Source organism: Canis lupus, chromosome 18 (assembly GCF_003254725.2).
Source record: "Canis lupus dingo isolate Sandy chromosome 18, ASM325472v2, whole genome shotgun sequence".
In the NCBI taxonomy this organism is placed as follows: domain Eukaryota; kingdom Metazoa; phylum Chordata; class Mammalia; order Carnivora; family Canidae; genus Canis; species Canis lupus.
Genome location: NC_064260.1, coordinates 19,074,041 through 19,095,296, shown reverse-complemented (window position 1 = coordinate 19,095,296; position 21,256 = coordinate 19,074,041). Strand labels below are relative to the sequence as shown.

The 21,256-nt window shown below is 39.1% G+C and overlaps 1 protein-coding gene across 1 annotated transcript in view; it reads left to right on the top strand.

Annotated features, from left to right (window-relative positions):
• Nucleotides 1-146: 146 nt before the first annotated feature.
• The window catches only part of MAGI2 (membrane associated guanylate kinase, WW and PDZ domain containing 2), a 1,104,679-nt gene continuing 1,083,569 nt past the window's right edge, over nt 147-21,256 (top strand). Inside the window, exon 1 of the mRNA XM_049096782.1 lies at nt 147-598. Within this exon, the coding sequence (XP_048952739.1) occupies nt 298-598 (301 nt within the window). The 5' untranslated portion in view covers nt 147-297. The remainder of the gene's footprint in view (nt 599-21,256) is intronic.

Here is a 21,256-nt window from a genome sequence, read left to right as displayed (position 1 = left end):
CGCCGCCGCCGCGCTCCTCCGCTGCGGGGCCACAGCCCCGAGTGTCATTCCAGGGACAGCAGCCCCGGCCGAGCCGCCCCCCCGCCCCCGCCCCCGCCCCGCCCGGCCCGCCGTCCCCGCCTCCTCCCCCCGCAGCATCCACGCTCCGTCCCGAGACGAGGGGACGCGCCGGGCAGAGGGGCAGGAAGGCAAAGTCTGATCCCTCGCCGCGCGGCGCCCCGGCTCCCCGGGCTCCCCGCCCGCCTCCCCCTGCCCCGCAGCAGCCCCTCGGGAGCCGAGGCCGCCCACCCCACTGCCATGTCCAAAAGCTTGAAAAAGAAAAGCCACTGGACGAGCAAAGTCCATGAGAGTGTCATTGGCAGGAACCCGGAGGGCCAGCTGGGCTTCGAGCTGAAGGGGGGCGCCGAGAACGGGCAGTTCCCCTACCTGGGGGAGGTGAAGCCCGGCAAGGTGGCCTACGAGAGCGGCAGCAAGCTGGCGTCGGAGGAGCTGCTGCTGGAGGTGAACGAGACCCCCGTGGCGGGGCTCACCATCCGGGACGTGCTGGCCGTCATCAAGCACTGCAAGGACCCCCTCCGCCTCAAGTGTGTCAAGCAAGGTGAGCGCGGCCGCCCGAGCGCGCGGGGGGCGGGGAGGGGGCGACGGCGGGGCCGGCGGGGGGCGCCCCGGGGCGGGGAGGGGGCGACGGCGGGGCCGGCGGGGGAGCCCCGGGGCGGGGAGGGGGCGACGGCGGGGCCGGCGGGGGGCGCCCCGGGGCGGGAGGGGGGCGACGGCGGGGCCCGCGGGGGGCGCTCCCGGGGCGGTGGGGGTGCGACGGCGGGGCCGGCGGGGGGCGCCCCGGGGCGGGAGGGGGGCGACGGCGGGGCCGGCGGGGGGGGGCTCCCGGGGCGGTGGGGGTGCGATGGCGGGGCCGGCGGGGGGCGCCCCGGGGCGGGAGGGGCGACGGCGGGGCCGGCGGGGGCGCCCCGGGGCGCCGGGGGCGCACGGGCAGCCGCGCTGTGCAAGGTGCTCGGCCTGCGGGACCCCGGCGGCGCCCGCGAGCTCGGGGGGCGCCTGGCTGCGCGTCGGGGCTCGGCCCGCGGTGCACGGGAGCCTCGGGGCGGGCGCAGGCGCTGCCCCGGGCGCCCTCGGGGCGGCTGGGCGACGGCCAGGGCAGGGACGCGGCGCGCGGGGGCTCGCCCGGCTCTCGGCGAACTTTTCCCGGTCGGCCCGTGTCCCCCCGCCCCCCCGCGCATCATGTGGGCACCGCGCGTCACGTGCGCCCTGACTAACGGGCGCTCCCGGGCCGGCGGCCGCAGAAGGCTCGAGAAGGCGGGCGCCCCGGAGAGGAGCGGGGGGCGGGGGCCGGCGCCCCGGCCTGGGTCCCCGGGCCTCCCCGGAGCCGTGCCGGGCCGCGGCCGCCGCAGCTTGCAGGGCTCGGATGGGCTCCGATGGGCTCGGCTCTGCCGAAGGGGAAGTAGGTCCCGGCGGAGGGCGGCCCCGGGCCCGGCGAGGCCCCCGCCCCGAGCCCGCACGTGCGCCCCGTCCGGCCGCCCCCGCCCGCGCCCGCGCCCCCGCCCCCGCCCCCGGGCCTGCGCGCAGCCCGCCCCGACCCGGCGACCGCCCCAGGACACCCTCCTGGGGGACCGTCCGCTCCATGACGTCCGCTTAAAAAGTCAGCGAGGGAAAGAGAAGTCTCGGGCAAAATTTCTAAAGTACAAATTGCCGCACAGGACAGCGTCCTCACTGGGCTGCCGGGGCTGCCGGCCGCCCGCTCTAGGCCCCCGGAGCTCACAGCTGCGCGCCCCGAGCATCCAGGAGTTTGGTAGGAAGGCAGGCTCCTCTCTTGCTACTGTGCTGAGGCTCAACCAGAGGGATGCGTGTGAACGTATTTGATGCCATGATACTGTCTTAGGGCGGTAGTTCCCAGGGTAGAGTCCTTCCTGCCCGCGCCTTGCCTGGCAGCAGCTCAGCATTTGGAGGGGTCGGTGGCAGCGGCAGGCGGTGCGCTGTGAGATCCCACTAATGACAGCATCCTAATGAGGTGACGGTCCCACTGTCATTGGCGGCGGTGGCCACATTTTAGTGTTGTCTTCTTTCTGAGCACCGCATGGTGAGGAGGACCCCGGCAAACTGACTCTAGCAGCAGCAAGACTGTGTCCAAAAAAAGAAAGAGGCAGGTCAATCGGTATCATAGATCTATTCCATAAAATCCAATAGGAAGGCTTGGAAAAGTGAGGGCATGAAAGCTATCATTATATATGGAAAGGCTATCAAATAAGAAAAGGAATTTTGACTATCCGGTGATAACTTCCTCAGGGCAAAAGTAAGATAAATTCATAGAAAATTGTAAAGCATGAAACAAACGTCTTTGTTTACATGAAAAAGATGAGCTTTCTAAAAAAAAAGAGAAAGATGAAGAATAAGATGAGCTTTCTAACGTAATTTGCCAAAAATCTTGGGCTATATTGTGAATTCATGAGCTCCCTGTCATTTGGGGTCTTTATGAAGAGGCCAACATGACCAGATGCCATGAGTCCAATGTAGGATGGGGCCTGGACTAGATGTTATTTAAATCTTGCAGTGATTTGATCCAAGGTACTCTCTGATCACTCAACTTCTATATAATATTTTATTTGAAAGATCATCGCTTTTAGAACTCACGGAACATACAAATATAAAGTGATATATATATATATAAATATATAAAGTTTTCTAAGGGAAAAATCTCTCTCCTTTCTGTATTCACTCTCAGTTCTGGGCTTCACTTGGTCATTGATGATTGATGCTTGTCATGATATTCAGAGTCCCCGGGAACCTGATTCACGTCCTGAGTCATTATTGATCAAAAAAGAAAAAAAAAGTGCTTCCCTTAACTTTTGTGGAAAAATATAATCTTCTTGTATATTCTTCTAAATATGATGATTCATATATGCTATTCCTTTATTGAAATCATTCTTTTCCTTGCCAAACAACATATAGGTTTATTTTATGGATCATAGTAAGCAAAGTAAAATTTCCATACTGTTAGATAATGGTGCCTGTATCTCTTGGGTTTTACCTCAGATTTCACTTCCTACTTAGACAATTTAGAAGCTCTTGATTCAGTATTTTTATTTATAATGAGTCAATAAACTAGCTGTCATATAGCTGGAAAACTTAAACAGGGTCTGTGAAGAAGTTGTAGTTTTAAAATATGAATGGGATAATTGATTTCTGAATACTCATTTAAACATTGTGAATTATGCAAAAGCTACATTCATAATCAGGTAAACTAAGGCAGATTTTCCAAAGAAAGGGAAACGTTTAAATAACAAGAATATTGATAAGAAGTGTACCAGATAAAATTGCACCATTTACCCTATTTTTATTTACTTGTTTGGCTAATTTGACATTATAGTTAAAATTATTTTATTTCATTTTTACTTTTATTTATTTTTTCTATCAGCACCGTGTTTTTTTATTTTTGAAGATTTTATTAAGTTTTGTATTTTAATTCTCGTACAGTTAAATCTTTTTTTTTTAATTTTTATTTATTTATGATAGTCACACAGAGAGAGAGAGAGAGAGAGGCAGAGACATAGGCAGAGGGAGAAGCAGGCTCCATGCTCCGGGAGCCCGACGTGGGATTCGATCCCGGGTCTCCAAGATCGCGCCCTGGGCCAAAGGCAGGCGCCAAACCGCTGTGCCACCCAGGGATCCCTCTCGTACAGTTAATACACGGTGTTATATTAGTTTCAGGTATACAATATAGTGATTTAACAATTCTATTATTTTATTCTATTAACAATTCTATTTATTATTATTAAATTTTCATAGTTTTAAATTATCACGATTTTAAAGGAAGCGAACTAGTAGAATTTTAAGATCTACTAGACAAAGTAGATGTATCATAATTTTCCTACATCATTTAAATGTCCTTAAAACCATTTTAAAAACCATTTGAATAAATTCAAGGGATTCCGTTTTTAATTTAAGCTGCTTTTAATCCACACAGTGATGAGTAATATATGAAAAATACCATTTATTGTCACATCCAATTATTTTTTATAAACTCTGGCTTTTTAGTTTATAATGCTCTTCTCACCAAAGCATTTAATTCTAAATTAGCAGTTCTGTTCCACGATCTCATTAATGCAGCAGAACCAGTTGAAGGAAGTGTCTTGAAGTGATTTTGAGATCTGTGCTGAAGTGGTAAAGGTTTCTTTTCTTTTCTTTTCTTTTCTTTTCTTTTCTTTTCTTTTCTTTTCTTTTCTTTTCTTTTCTTTTCTTTTCCTTTCCTTTCCTTTCCTTTCCTTTTCTTTTCTTTTCTTTTCTTTTCTTTCTTTTCTTTTCCTTCCTTCCTTTCTTCTTTCCTTCTTTCTTCTTTCTTCTTTCTTCTTTCCTTCTTTTTTCAATTTTGCCACTAAAGTTCACAGCAGCCAGTTACATAGACCATTGTGTCCTACATTTCTTGCGCTGTGGCTGCTACTGCATCTAATCCTACATGGAGACCTACATAGCCTGGACTTATTTTCCCATTTAGGATCTTACAATGGAAAGTAAAAGGCAAAAAGTTTTCTAATTCTTCCCATGTGGAAGAAGGGCCAAATAAGGCCTTTGAAATTCAGTTCTAGAGATGTACATTGCTTTCCCTCCTATTGCTCCTTTCAAAGCTGTTTTCAAAGGAAAGTAGATCCACATTTATTAAGAGTCATGCTTTCTTCTTGACTGACTTCAGGCTAGTATCATACAGTTAAACCTCTATGCTGCTTTTTATTTGGAAAGGTAAAAGCAAATTATGTCAAATTTTCTCCAATAAAGATTGACTTTCCTCCGTAAAAATTTAAGGTATGTGGATTTTATTGACCAATAAACAATCAAATTGTTAGAACAATTTGATTAGTTGGTTATTTTAGAATAAAGTATCTTTAATGTTTTAGAACCAGGTTAATGAGACAGTTGTTATCTTTGGGCATAATTTATGGCTGGTGCTACTATAGTTTTTGGTGTATGTACATAATTTAAATGGTATGACCTTGAATGTTAAATATGACTGCTTTTTTATGTGTGTCTTTCGAATGAGAGTAATCTCAGGATGAAATCACAGCTGAGGTATTTAAGTGCCACAGCCTCAGCTCTTAACATTTATACTGTGTGATCTTTTGGCATATTTATTATGCTCGCTTTCCTTTTTAGTTTCTTGAAACTCACACATTCACTCTCATAATTAGCAAAAAGTTTTCACATTTGACAACCCCAACTGCTTATAGTTTAAACGGTGGCTTTCAAACGCATAGCAGACCTTGCTTAAATCATTTCCCGCAAGAGGTAGGATAGAATAGTGGGTGTTTAACCTCTGCCTGGGTTTGAATCTTGAGTATGCCACTTAGCATGGGCTATTTACACAAGTTATCTAGACTGACGTAGCACCGGTACCTTGAAAATATTAAGTAAATAATGTATTTATATAAGATAGTGCCTGGCTGATAATAGACCTTAGGTAAGTATTGTTCCAAATAATTGTTATTCCAGACATATTGGTCATTTTGAGCTGGTGACATATGAAATGTTTTTAACTTTAAAGGTATTTTACTCTTTATTGAAGACTAACTGAAATATATGCAATGATTGCCTAATTTTCATCTACTATTCTTGAAAGAGAAAAGTAGTAACGAGTAAAGTTTCTATTCTTGAACGCCGTTAAGTGGAATGGAACATATTTTTACCTTTTAAAATGAACTCCAACTGATGCCGCCTTTATGTGTAAAGATCAGTGTTTTATATTTATTTTATATTTTAGCCATTGTTTGTTTTCATTCAGTAGTTTATGTTGTATGAATCCTTCACTTTAGGCTTGACAAACTTTGAAATCCTATTAGAATTCACAAATTTAAGTTTAGGAATTTATTTATACGTTTTACATGTGACTGTTTTAGACACAAGAATCCTGTTTTAAGGGTGAACTTTTACTTCTCAGCTAGAAATCAAGTACCTCATAAAGCAAAACATATAATTCATAAGTGTTCACAGTCCACCATATATAATAAAAATGCAAAAAAATTCAGCATGGAGTTTACTTTGCACTTACGAGAATGTCAGTAGTCCAATGTAAGTAATTCTCTATATTACACTTTTAAAAATGAAGCAACCAATAATATATTTACCATCAGCCCCGCAATGATTTTAGAATTTTAGTTGAATTAATCCTATCCTTGATTTCAATAGAAACTTCTACCTTGAAGCTCCAGTGTCTAATATTAAATTAAAAAATATTTCTTAGCTACAATCTATTTACGTGACAAAAACATGGAACAGGGTCTTACAAATTTTTTAGTAGTGTGACCTTTTAAAAATGATTTGTTTCATATCATTCCCAACTCTCTTCCATCTCCAGTAAGGACTGATGTGCTATTTCTTTTAATAAAAGTAAACTTTAATTAACATTATATAGATAAATTAATAATAGGTTCATAATTACTGAATCCAATTAGTAAAAGACATGCATCTGCTATAACGTGTTGTAAAATGTTCACATCATCAGAGAATTAATAATTCCATTATTGCATTTCATTGACACATTATCACCTCTTTTAAAAAATTTCCAGATATAAATTTTTTAAAAAACTTTAAAAATTAGTATTAAATGTAGTACATAATGTTGATTGTTTTGGATAGTCTGGAAGAAACCGAAAATATTTTTTTCTTTGACAGCTGATTGAATATTCACTCGAATGCATCCAGTGTCTTAATTTTCAATAATGAGTAGATATTTTATTTATTTTATTTATTTATTTAATTTTTTATTTTTATTTTATGATAGTCACAGAGAGAGAGAGAGAGAGAGACAGAGGCAGAGACATAGGCAGAGGGAGAAGCAGGCTCCATGCACTGGGAGCCCGAAGTGGGATTCGATCCCGGGTCTCCAGGATCGCGCCCTGGGCCAAAGGCAGGCGCCAAACCGCTGCGCCACCCAGGGATCCCGGGAATGAGTAGATATTTTAAATAAATGATTGGGTTTTTTCTAAAATTTATAATTATATGGCTGCTCTATCTTGGAATACATTACTATTTGTAATTGTCATATGAATCTATATAAGGTTTTATGTCATTTTCAGTTATTTTGACCCACTTAAAAAAAATCACTGTCAAAAACATGGAAGTTATTATATATCTAGTAATAGCCAAAAACAAATATGCGACAGAAAGAAATAAAGTTTTCTAGTTTCAAATAAAGGATATTCTATATATATTAATCTTTTTAAAATAATATTTTATTTATTCATGAGAGACACGCAGAGAGAGCCAGAGACACAGGCAGAGGGAGAAGCAGGCTCCCTGCAGGGATCCAGATGTGGGACTCGGTCCCGGGACTCCAGGATCACGCCCTGGGCTGAAGGCAGACGCTCAACCACTGAGCCACCCAGGCATCCCCAGATACTCATTTTTCTAATGACAAATTTTTGAAGAATTTTTTCGAACCTTTTAACTGCCTACAGTGAAATTTGTGCATATGAAATCAGATTTTTCCTTAAATAACCATAGATTTTATTAAATGACTCTGTGAAATAAGCAGGAAGAAGCAAACTTGTTTAATTTTAAGAAGTATATTTTATTCATCTTTTATCACATTACATTGTGTTTTAAGAAATTTCGTAAAACATGAGTTTCCCAAATATCATAGATTTGGAGTAGCATAAAAGTGGTTTTCACTTTAATTTCTGAGTAAAAATGTTGTAAAAAATATTTTTTTAGCATTTATTTTTCATTTTATGGGTGAGCAGTGTTGCTTATCCCAGTGATTTCTATTGCTGTGTATAGGAAGTTTTATACTTAGCTAGAATGTACCTCAATACAAGGATAACAAGTGCTGTAGAAATCCACAGAATATCTAGCAATATAACCTAAACTTGGTCAAAATTTGATTAGCTGGATTGCAAGCATGAGCAGGTTGTAGGTATATGAAATGTCCAGGGTTACATCTCTGAAGCCTTCTGATTAGTCAACAGCTGATCCCAGTTTGCCTTACTTTGCACTCTATGTTGTAAGGATGTTACAGCAACTCTTTACTAGTTAAAATTTCTTTAAAAAGTAACCAGCATTTAGGCTTTTTAAAGGGTCCTAAACCTGTCAAAAGTCTTGGCTTATTTCCAAAAGCATCTTGACCAGGAATAACTGTAATCTTGCCTTTCTAGCAAGTTAGGTGCCTAGGGGTTGGATTATTTTGTTGGTGGTAGGATTGGAGCCTCAATAGAAAGAAGTTGATCCCTCTCTGGAAGAGCAAGAATGTTATCAAGATGCTCCCACCTATCTGCAGTTAAAGCACTAAAACCTTCTTTCTTACTGTGTTTCTTACTGAAACATCTGTACTGGAATCTCCTTTGCCTCTGGTTGAAAGTGCCCATGTTTTTTTTCTTCAGTTCAGTGTGGGAGATTACTCTAGAGAACAGCAGATTTATTTTGCTTCTTTATATACATGGGAATTACACAAATTTGGGGGCACATACACATTTTTCAAACACTAAGGTTTAATGCCAGTTTTAAAATCAATAGTCCCAGAAAGATATTTATGCATGTAAGGATATAGTCTTTTTTTTTTAGGAAAAGAGTTACATAAAATTATGCTGTGTGTGACAAATTTAGCCAAAAAGCTTGTATACCCACTTATTAATCTTCAATTGTGACTAATATTTTAAACCCTTCTTAGCTCTGAGAGTGGGAGACCATAAAGACATAATGGAATCAAGTACCCAGATGATTTCTATGTTTCATATATTAGTCCTTAAAAAGTAATAATGAGAAGCCAGATTTTAATAGTTTGGAATTTGATTATTTTTATTTGCATGGCCAAGTGGCTGATGGACTACATAATGCCTGGGATAATGCTCTAATGTTAAGGTAACAAAAGATGAGGCAGGGACAATGGGCATGCTTATTCATCATCCTAATAAGATATTTACAAAGTGGTTTTAATTTTTATTGATTTAGATGTCTCAGAGTAAGATGTTGGATCCAACATGCTATGGTTATAAGGTATATTACAATTCTAAAGAAGTAATCATTTAAAAATAAGTTAAATGATACTTAATTTATGACTATTTAGCTAAAATACAGGTACTGGTATTGCTTTAAATTAAAAATAACAAGAAAAAACTAAGTTTAGTTAGTGAGAATCCTAAGAGATTTTGTTATGAAATGTATAATATAGTATTTTGAATTACATTAATGTGTTAAATTTAAAGCCGTTTTTCTCATGTCAAATTAATCCACTGTGGAGTGATACTGTATATGAATTTATAAGTCTATAAAGTGCACATATTACCATAAAAAATCTAAGAAAAACTATGTATTAATGATATTGTTGATAGCTCAAACAATATGCTAAACTGCTACTATGAATCAAGAAAATTCTTTTTTCTTAAAGATTTTATTTATTTATTCATGAGAGACACAGAGAGAGAGAGGCAGAGACACAGGCAGACGGAGAAGCAGGCTCCATGCCGGGAGCCCGATGTGGGACTCAATCTCGGGACTCAATCCCGGGACTCCAGGATCACACCCTGGGCCGAAGGCAGGTGCTAAACTGCTGAACCACCCAGGGATCCCCTGGGAAATGCTTTTTTTAAAAATATTTTCATCCCACCTCTCCTTTTAAAAATAATTGGAAAGTTTTCATTGTATAGTGTGAAGAGCTTCATGACATCCTTTAAGCTCAGGGAAATTGACTCTTAGCATTAATTAAGGAGATGCTTTGCTTCAGTTGAATATGCTTTCAGATTTTAGAAAGTCAGAAAGTTATTAGGGAGACACTGATGATTGTCTACTGGAATGCATTGCTTCTCCTCCTGCCTCCTTCCTTACTAACAGAATGACAGTTTTGTTCAAGTATCCACATTTTGATGTGCTCCTATGCCATGTGTTTTGTATTAGGTTGGCCTCATCCCAAGGGGATGAACTTAGACTAGTGTAAACCAAGCATGGTAATTTCATATCTTTGCCAGTGATTGTTTTAGGAAATGGCTTATAACCTAGTTCTTAGCAATGTAAAGTAAGGTGAATCCCCTTGGGGACGTTCTGAGAAATTTCTTAGTTCTTAAAATAAGATCCAGGACAGAGCTATTCACTTTTTTGTATGTGAAAGTTGCTGAACATGGAGATAATACCTGGAGCAACTGTAGCCATCTTGTGTTCATGAGGAGAGCTACCAAAAAAAAAAAAAAGGTGGAGATTGGCCGAACAGAGTGATTAAAAAGCTACAGCTCCTTGATCAACTGCTGAAATAATGAACCCAGAACCAGGCCTATCTTAGAACTTCTGGTTATTGAGTGAGAGTACACAAGATATTTTAAGCCATTTAGATTGGGTTTTCTGTTATACTGCAACCAAAATCTTCTTACTGATATAACTGTAAAATGACATAAAATAGATATTTAATTCCTATGTTATTGTTTTGGGGAACAAAGATAAAGATCTTCCTGAAAGAGAAATCTATTTGAAGAATAAACCAAGATGTATTTTCCTGTTAGGTAAGCTCCATCAAATTCTAGTATGTATGCATCCATTACCTCATTCAATTTTGCTCTGGTTGGACTCTGTTTTAAATTCCAGAAAATTTTAACCTAAAATATGTAGGAGCACAAATTCATTTTAACATTATCCAAAATAGAGCATAATCAAGAAAGCAAATCAGCTACAAAAATATACTCACAATGCATGCCAAAGCCAACTTGAAATATTTTTTGAATTATGGAGTGTTTACAAATGTCTGTGCCACTGATCCAGGGGTGTATATAATTATAAACTGACTCACCAGAAATGTTCCAACTCCATTTTTCCAGGACTAGAATTCATTTACTTATTATTCAACACACATCTATTGGTAACCTATTCTCTAGCAGACACTGAACTAGAAACTGGTGATAAAAAGATGAATAACCCTTCACGAAGACATCATCCATACTTTCAAGTAGTAACATCCTATTGTATACCTGTGAGACCTGAATTAAGAGGGTTTTTTAAATCTTTTAAATATACTTTCCGTGATATAAACAGAATAAAAGATGAAAAAACAAAACATTATGGAAAAGAAACATGGATTAGGAGTTCCCTAATATTCTATCATGGATTACAGTTCAAGGTGTTAAATGAACTCTGTATGTGCATATTTTTAATGTTAGGTTCTGGGCACTCTGCTACATAATGACCATAGAAAGGTGTGTAAGTCTTGTTTCCACTTCAGTGATTTCACCAATTTCACCGTGCAGTGTAATAGTTAAGATCATGGAGCTTTAAGGAGATAAACAGAGGTGGATTCCAGTCACAGATTTGCCTCATACTAGATATAAATTGAACAAATTGTTTTACATTTTTATAAATCAGCTCCATCCTTTGTAAAATAGGTGTCATTACAGAACCTATTTCATAAAGATGTTATGAGGAATAAATGTTATAATACATATAATATGCATAGCCCAGGGCCTGGAGTATAATGTAGCCTCAAATTATATATATAATAGTATATATGTAGTAAATCAGGCAAGGAAGATAGGAAAACTCTTTTAGAGAAAAAGCAAGGAGGCAATGATATTAAGAGTTTCAAGGAGTATGATAAAGAGGTTCTAAGCACCAAAGTCTGGAACATAATATAGACAAATGTAATGAGTGACTTTGGGGGATTAGATGTGGGCCAAACCATAGTATAGAACTGAATGTTGAGTCACTGAGTATTATCATTATTGATACCAAACATCTGTGCAGTGTTTACTATATGTCAGGAAGAGTTTTAAACAAACTTTAAATACTATTGAATTTAATCCTCATATTATTCTACAAGATAGGTGCTATCATTAAACCCATTTGGAGATAAGAAAACCAGAGCCTGGAGTGATTAAGAAACTCACACCAAGGCCACATCATAATTAGCGGAGCTGAGATTCAAATGCAGTCAATGCTGTTAATCACTATGCTAAATTGCTTCTCCATATTTCAAGTTTTAAGAACAGGATTGACAAAGTCATATTCGCCCATTGTTTTCCCAATGAGGAGAAATGTAGGCAATATTTGTGGACCACATGGAGGCAGTGAAGAGACCTAATTATAGATGGTTGAAGATACAGGCAGAAAGACTTGTTTAGGATGCTATAGAGTTATTCAGAGGAGAGGTATAAGGTCTTGAATCATAACAATGAGGGCATAACAACTAAGTCAAGAAATATACATAGATGGCAAAGTGTCAGTATATCTGATTGGATAGGGATAAAGAATGAGGAATTTTACTTGATTTTCTGGTTTCTGTCAAGTGGCGTCAATCACTTAGAGGCAAAGAGTAGATGTGGGTAGAGGTAATTCCATTTGGGATCTGTTTAACATGATGTACCTGGAAAGAATAGGCATCTGATTATTACAGCCTTAAATTCGGGAGAGTGCTTGGGGTTAAATGTGTAGATTAGGGCACATGAGATTATCCAGCAAAAGAATGTAAAGACAAAAAGACAAAAGAAATGCTGAGGCATCTTTGTTTTAGAAGTCAAGCGATCCCAGGAAAGAACCTAAGACTTATTAGGGCTGCCTTAACTTTGACTGGAGTGCTGAGCCCTGCCAGACGCAACAGAAATGATTAAATGATGATGCCTGTAATGGTTCCATTGTATTTGGCAAAAATGGAGGTCACTTTTGTTTAGTATCATTCGGTAGAGTGGATGGTGCCTGAGAGCCCAATGTCATAGGGTTGAAGAATGAATTGGAAGTGAGAAAATGGAAATAGCCTGTGCATTCTACTCTTCAGAAAGCTCGCATAGTAGTAAAAAAAAAAGTTAAAAAAAAATTAAAAAAGTAGTAAAAAAAAAAGTGAGAAAACGGAAATAGCCTGTGCATTCTACTCTTCAGAAAGCTCGCATAGTAGTAAAAAAAAAAAGTAAAAAAAGTAAAAAAAAAAAAAAAGTAAAAGTAAAAAAAAAAAAAGTAAAAAAGTAGTAAAAAAAAAGTAAAAGTGGCATGCATGATTAAGAGGAGTAGGGGTATGTGTGTGTTTTATGGTGACATTTCTTTTTTTTTTTTTTTATGGTGACATTTCTGAATTTGTCACATAAATATTCCATCATTATAAAAATACCCCAGCAAATTAACATCCTTTAACTTATTAACTGAATAAATAATAATAATAAATAATAATAAATAATTCATCGTATTTTTGTTTTATGTCATGCTAAAGCTAGATCCTGGCATTAAAATAATAGGGGTTAGACCCTACCCTCCAAGAATATGGAATAAAAAATACAAAGCTAACCTTAAAATGCTGAGTTTCAGTGGAATGGTACAGAAATAAACATACTGCTCTTAGAGCACTTAAGAGGGCAAAGAAGAAGCAGGGTGGATCTGGAGTCCAGGGACTGAATTGGATTCCAGTCCTAAATTCATTATCACTTCTTCATGGAGGGTTAAGTTCCCATAAGACTCAGCCTCATCATATGTTACATAGGGTTGTTAGAATCAAAGAAGATCATGGGGCATCTGGGTAGCTCCTTTGGTTGAGTGTCTGCCTTTGGCTCAGGTCATGATCCCAGGGTGGGATCGAGCCCTCCTTAGGGTTCCCTGCTCAGCACAGAGTCTGCTTCTCTCTCTCTGCCCCTCTCCCTTCCCACCCCCTTCCTTGCTTTCTCTAATGCTATCAAATAAATAAATAAAATCATCTTTAAAAAAAAGGAGGTAATGCATGAGGAAATATTTTATAAAACTTTTAATGCAGTTAAGTTGGAAGTGTTATTATTTAGTGATACAAGATGGCTGGGAGTAGGGGTAGGCACGCTTCACAGCATAAGGGATTTTTGAGAGTGGCTCTAAAATACGAGTGGGAGTTCAGGAGGGAAGGTGTGGCAAGCAGAGAAGAGCATGGCGAAAGGTAAGAGAGGTAGAAATGATCCTCCCGTGCAGAGCATAAAATACAGATCAACAAAGCCAAAGACACGGGCACCTGAGAACCCCAAGTGGCAACTGAAAATTTTTCCAGGAAGGAAACAGTATTGTATCAGGAAAGGCCTCAAACCTGAACCTATAGAATTTAGATATTATTCCCTAGGTGAGTAAAGCCACTGAAGGTATTTGAACAAGGGAGAAGCATAATCAAAGTGTTTGTTTTTTGTTCATTTGTTTTTTCCGGGGTGGGGCATGGAGGAACTTTGATTTGAGTAAGTATTGGGTGGAGAAGAAATGGATAGCAAAGTCTAAGGTCTGGTATCAGTAGTGGAAATGAAGGGACATGAACTTGAGACATATTTTAGAGGCAGAACGAATCGGAATTTATATCCAGTTGAATGGGAGATAGTGGTGAGGGGAGGTAGTAGTCACAAAGATAATTCTGAGGTTTCTTACTTGGGATAGTTGTGTGAAGTAGATGCAGATGCCATTAACTACAGAGATTAAAATTTAATCTGCAGGGGAAATGGCTTCAGGCTGTTCTAGAAATTAAAAATTGCTCTCTTTGACAAGTGCAGAAGAAGCAGCATGCTACTTTCAGTATATTTTGGCTCTTAGTGAAGAAGTAATATGATTATATTCATGAGATATATATCACTGATATTTTACTTAAGACAATTTAGACTAGGCATCGGAGTTAGAGATAGTGAGTTAACAGAATTAAATTATAAAATGGCCTATTTTTAATTTTTAGATTTTGTTTTGTTTTTTATTTTATTTTGCTCCAATTGACATTATGTAAATAACAGAATGAGTGGAAAAAAATGAGCGCCTTGGAATATAATGTGTTTGAGGTGCCTGGCGGGCAGATGGCATGCTTGTGGTGGTTAGGTTGTTGGTCACATATGTCTAGAGCTCACAGAATTGTTGGAACTGCAGATTGGACAATTGAGTGACACTGTTCTTACAGTGGTACCAGGGGCCCTTCAAGGAGCTATTGTGCCCTTAGAAGAAGAGCCTTGAGTGAGAAGGGGCCAAGAATAGGAATTTGAGGAATGCCTGTATTTCACAGGCCTGCACATAGAGTCTTCTTTACTTAGTACTTCTACTTTGAGGGGGGGAGCATAAATCTTTAATAATATACAAACCATTCCTCTTACATTGGTTTCTTCATAATATGACTCATATTGGAGATAATTATCATATACAGATTTTTAATGTTACTGTATCACTGCTAAGCACTAAAGATAACGTTTCTCTTTCATTAGAAAGCCAAATACAAGCAATTATAGTGAGAACTCTGCCTTCAGCAGTTCTGCTTTTATCTGCTGTATATTTTTCGTCTTAATTCAGAGGTTGCAGAAACTAAACAGTACCTCACTTTTTTATTCTGTGGTACTATTTTGAGATTAAGCTCTATGACCATTGCTGTGACATCTAGACTATATGTGGAGTAAATCCTGAAAATACAAACTCTTCTCTAAATTTTACAAGGAATTCTTCATTCAAACTGTGTTTATAATGAATTACCTTCCTCTGCCATGTAAAATTATTCAAATGTTCCCATATGGCACTGGTTGGAATATGTATCTTTTTGAAGCCTAAAAATTTTATCTTCCTTCTTGTAAGTAGCTTCTTTAGAAATAGGGTCCCAGAAATGAAGTATGAAATACTTTGAACTGTGTATAATTGTAGAACTGTGTATCTGTTATATAGTTTTGTTAATTAAAAGAATGGTGTGTGTGTGTGTGTATGTATATATATATATACATACACACACACACACATCCCAACATCCCAAAGTTCATTTATTTTATCCAGAGTTGGTATGTGAAAATTAGATCCAGGTTTTTCTAATTCTTTTTTTTTTCAGAGAAATATTCTTCCTTAATATTTTTATTATCAATATTTTAAAATATCAAATCAAATTAATATCCACTACAGTTTTCCAAAGAATTTCTTATCTGCACAAAGCATTCATTTTTCCAGCTCAAAATATAAAATTACATGTACTCAAAATAACTGTGTTAATATTATTTGATATATGTACAAACAAAAGTTAAATGTGGAAAAATTAAAATAAATATTTGTAAGGAGATATAGAAGAATAGTCTTCAATTTTTGGAATTATAATGCCAATTGCATGATAAATTTTTTAATAAATTTATTTTTTATTGTGTTCAATTTACCAACATACAGAATAACACCCAGTGCTCATCCTGTCAAGTGCCCCCATCAGTGCCCACCACCCATTCACCCCTACCCCCTGCCCTCCTCCCCTTCCAACACCCCTAGTTCGTTTCGCAGAGTTAGAGGAGTCTTTATGTTCTGTCTCCCTTTCTGATATTTCCCACACATTTCTTCTCCCTTCCCTTATATTCCTTTTCACTATTATTTATATTCGCCAAATGAATGAGAACATATAATGTTTGTCCTTCTCCGATTGACTTACTTCACTCAGCATAATACCCTCCAGTTCCATCCACGTTGAAGCAAATGGTGGGTATTTGTCGTTTCTAATGGCTGAGTAATATCCCATTGTATACATAAACCACATCTTCTTTATCCATTCATCTTTCGATGGACACTGAGGCTCCTTCCACAGTTTGGCTATTGTGGACATTGCTGCTAGAAACATTGGGGTGCAGGTGTCCCAGGTTTCATTGCATCTGTATCTTTGGGGTAAATCCCCAACAGTGCAATTGCTGGGTCATAGGGCAGGTCTATTTTTAACTCTTTGAAGAACCTCCACACAGTTTTCCAGAGTGGCTGCACCAGTTCACATTCCCACCAACAGTGTAAGAGGGTTCCCTTTTCTCCGCATCCTCTCCAACATTTGTGGTTTCCTGCCTTGTTAATTTTCCCCATTCTCACTGGAGGGGCAAGATGGCGGAAGAGTAGGGTTTTTCTAATTCTTAATGTCATAATAAGATGTTTACTGATTTTCATTTTTTATAATGATTTTCTATTAAGTCAAATATGTTACTTGCACTAAACCTGGAATTCATCAAAGGTAGGGATAGTATTTAATTAATATTTATTTCCTTAGTACCTGGAATGATGTCTGAAAATATGCAGAATGTTTAGGAAACATTTGTTGAATGAATGAATGATAAAGATCTTCTTTCCCCTTAATACTTATTTATTTGAAACATATTGTATTAAGGTTCTCCAGAGTAATAGAACTAATAAGATATATACGTATATCTATAGAGAGAGATCGATTGCTTGATTATAAGGAATTGGCTTGTGATTATGAAAACTGACAATTCCCAATATATTCAGAGTAAGTCAGCTATCTGATGACCCAGGAGAGCTGATAGTGTAGTTTCCAGTCTGAAGGCCAGCAGGCCTCAGACCCAAGAGCAAAGTTTCTGTTGAAATTCAAAGGCAGGGAAAATCTGATGTGCCATTTCATAGGCAACTGAGGGGACGTCTTGGGTGGCTCGATGGTTGAGCAACTGCCTTCAGCTTAGGGCATGATCGAGTCCCATTCGGGCTCCCTGCAGGGTTCCCTTTTGCCTGTGTCTGTCTGTCTGTCTGTCTGTCTCTCTGTGTCTCTTGTGAATAAATAAAATCTTAAAAAAAAAAACAAAAAACAAAAAAACAAAGACAATTGGGCAGGAAGGATACTTCCTTACCTGGGAGAGGGTCAGCCTTTTTGCTCTGTTCAGACCTTCAACTGATTGCATGAAACCCACTTGCATTAGGGAGGGCAATATGCTTCATTCATTCTAGTGATTTGAATATTTTTTAAAAGATTTTTTTTATTAACTTATTCATAAGAGACACCGAGAGAGAGAAAGGCAGAGACACAGGCAGAGGGAGAAGCAGGCTCCATGCAGGGAGCCCGATGCGGAACTCGATCCTGGGTCTCCAGGATCACACCCTGGGCCGAAGGCGGCGCTAAACCACTGGGCCACTGAGGCTGCCCAAGGGATTTGAATATTAATCTTATCCAAAAATACCCTCACAGATGCAGCCAGAATAACATTTGACCAAATATCTGGGCACCCTGTGGCCCAGTCAAGTTGACATGTAAATTTATCATGCACATTAGGAAATCTACCCATGATTAGCAAACATTGTTAAGTACAACCATTTTAGCTTACAGCTATATCCTTGAAAAATATTTTAAAACATTTTAAATAATTTCTTTTTTGAATATACTTACAGCGCTCTGTATTATGTTGTGGCAGGTTTTTGGCAGTGTGATCATTACCTACCTCATCCATTATGAGACTCCTTTTGCTGAAAGTGTTATTTTTTTCCCAAAATATACCCTATTTTGTTCTGAAATACATTCTCACTCATAATTAATCTAAATTATGAAATGTTCCTAGTTTATTGAGTAACATTTCATTCTTACACTGAAACTTGTGAAAGGAATCTGTTTTTGTTTAATTTAAAAGTTATATGTTCAGTAGTTGGGCGGTGTGTAACCTATGCTTGCTTGGTTCAAAATAGTATGAGCTCTGCAGAAAGCCAGGTTGCTGAGTCCCTCACCGATCAATATCTAAGAGAGTTTAGCTGCTAATGATTGAGGCAGAATGACATTGCCACAGACCTCCAGTATCAAAAGGCAGCTTAGAAGTTTAGTTAGAATAAGAGATTTTCTTTATTGGGAGAATTAAATTGCCTCTTTTGCTCCAGATGGGAGGTTTTCATCTAGGATGAGAATTGTTTCAGGCTGTTTTATGAGAGAAAATTACTCTATTTGAGAACTAAGGAAAAATGTAGAGGTGTTAGATTAAGTAGTTCATAGTAAATTAGTCATAAAGTGATATTCATATGCCATCACTTTAAAATATTTTTAAATTGTCTGAATAATCAAGTAAAGAGCTCATTCAGTCAAAAAAAAACAGTACACATTTTTTGTACAAAGAATATTTGTTTTTTCCCTTTTTTGTTCTACTTGATATTTTGATGTATTTGGTTGATAGGCAAATCAATTAATTTTCTTATTTTTAAAATTTGAGTATTTGGCATTTCCTGAAGTTATTAATGTCTAACTTAAAAACTCATGTCTGACTTAGCCCAGCAATGTACACATTGCTGAATTTAATAAAAAACATTCAGTATTAATAATAGAAGAAGCTAGGTTGTGTTGACTGCTTAGAACCACAGTCATGTGCACCATGTCATGTGACTGGTTATTTAAACAGCTTGGGCTAGACAGGTACAAACAAGAAATAATTTTTTCTTACTGACCCCTGCGTTACTGTGGACCTCACTGCCCCACCTCATGATTGTGGTTTTCTTTTTTTTTTTTTACTTTAATGTATCAGAGTAGTCTTATTTTCAGATATAAAGCAAATGTAGTCTCTTCACAGTACACATTGCAAACGTTGCATCTAGTTAAAAGGTTTTTCTATATTTTGAGCTCAGTCTTGATCAGGAACTCTGAAAACCAATAATGCAAGATGTTAGTGTGGTCCATTTCGTTGTTTTGTCTGGTTTTGTTTTTTCCTCCAGCTCTCTCCATGCCCACCTACTCTGTCTCCTCAGAGGGCAGGGCAAGGGAGGAGGAACATGAATGAAGGAACAAAGACCTATTTCTTTAGTTCTTTCAAATCTGCCCATATGTGCCCTCTGTTATGTCAGGCATCCAGATGGTGGCTTTCTGTTATGGATAACATTTGTATGTTTTTCAAACATACTCTTGTTTCCTCATCCCTTGTTGCCTACCCCATCGTATTGATTGCAGCATGTCCCGACAGAGGCAGTAGGCTCTAAACCTGACCACTTATGATTCTGCTGTCAGCTCCTGCCCACTGCATTACACCTCCAATTTCTTTCTGTTGCCATCCCCTTGACCCAGCAGGCAGCCCTCCTTTCTAGAGAAGTTTCACTGGCTTTCTGCTAACGTGCCTAATTGGCCATGGAGAACTTCATTCATCCTTGACCCATCATGTTGCAGAAATGCAACCACTTCTCTTTTTGTTAAAATATCCTAAGCGGCTCCACCCAAGCTCCCACCTTCAGAATTCTCTGACAAGAGGTAGGCATAAATCCCTATCTTTATGAATGCCCTCAGGCTCAGGGAAAACTTTAAAAGTTGTTCCAAGAACTCTCTCAGACTTGACTTCTAGGTAGTACCTTGGGGAAACTGTGACTGATTTGAGAATTCATCCAGTAACCAGCCTGGGAGTGATCCTTGTGAGTGACCACCTTTTTTTTGCAGGCAGAACAGTTTAAGAGGGAATTGAGATGACACTTCATTGTCCATTAAGTTTCCCTTCAAGGATTCCTTTTTTGTGGATCTCTTTTCAAATATTCAGTCTTCTCTCATCTAGGCTTTTGGGAGTGATGGTGTTTGGACTGGTTTTACATTAGATATGACTGATAACTTATTTTCCATTGTCCTGAGCTCTGAAGATTTAGCTACATTCCAGGAAAACAAGAAAAATCCCACTTTACATTTAATTATATTCATTTAAGGCTCACATTAACTCTATGAGGAAAAATGATATTTATCATCCCAGTTAAACATGAGGAAACTGAAGCATAGTTTCATTACTTCCCCAAGGTCACGCAGCCTGTTCACGGTCGCTCAGTCCTAAGTGGCTGCCTAACTTTTATCCACTTTACTAAATTGCTAAAATGGAGTAGGACAGAGTCTAGAGGATTAATGAACCAGTCCCCTAGATAGTGTCCCAAACTGCAGAGCAGACAGTTATAATACCCAAATGTGTCATTTTCTAGTTCTGTTTCCCTTTCCAAAGCCTCAAAATTTTTGGTAGAAATGGCATTCATTTCTTTTCCTTTTTCCCATCTTAGAATGATTCAAACACTTCAAAGTTAATTGCTAATTTTCATGCTGAAATCATAAGCATCTTAGAAATGTTGTAATATTTCTTATTTGGCTGTCTCAGTATTGCATAGCATACACCATTGGCAACCATAAAAATACTACAATAGGACTGTGTTAAAAGACAAGGATAATAAAATTCTACAATTGACAAAGAATTAAAAATTCCCTGAACGGTGTTTTTATGCTTTCTGAATTTTTAAAACAAATATTATTTTTGCAAACTTGAAGGTTTATTACATTATCACTTTATGGGAATATTTTTTCTCAGAAATCAAACATTTCTTATTTGTCTACTTTCTTCCCCCTAGGAAATTGTTAGTCTTACTGCTATAGTGACATAAATCTGCTATTTGTTTACACTCAGTACCATCCAGATGCATTATAAATATTGCATTTCTAAAATGTATCTACTTGTAAAATGTAAACTTGGGGATTTGGCTCCAAAGAACTGTCTTATCTCAGGTGTTTCGTTCTATTATGCTCATGTGGAGCTTATATTTAGTATTACTTGAGTTGCAGATTTATTTCATCTTGCCTAGCAGCATCAGCTATTTCCTTCTGCTGGTTCCAATT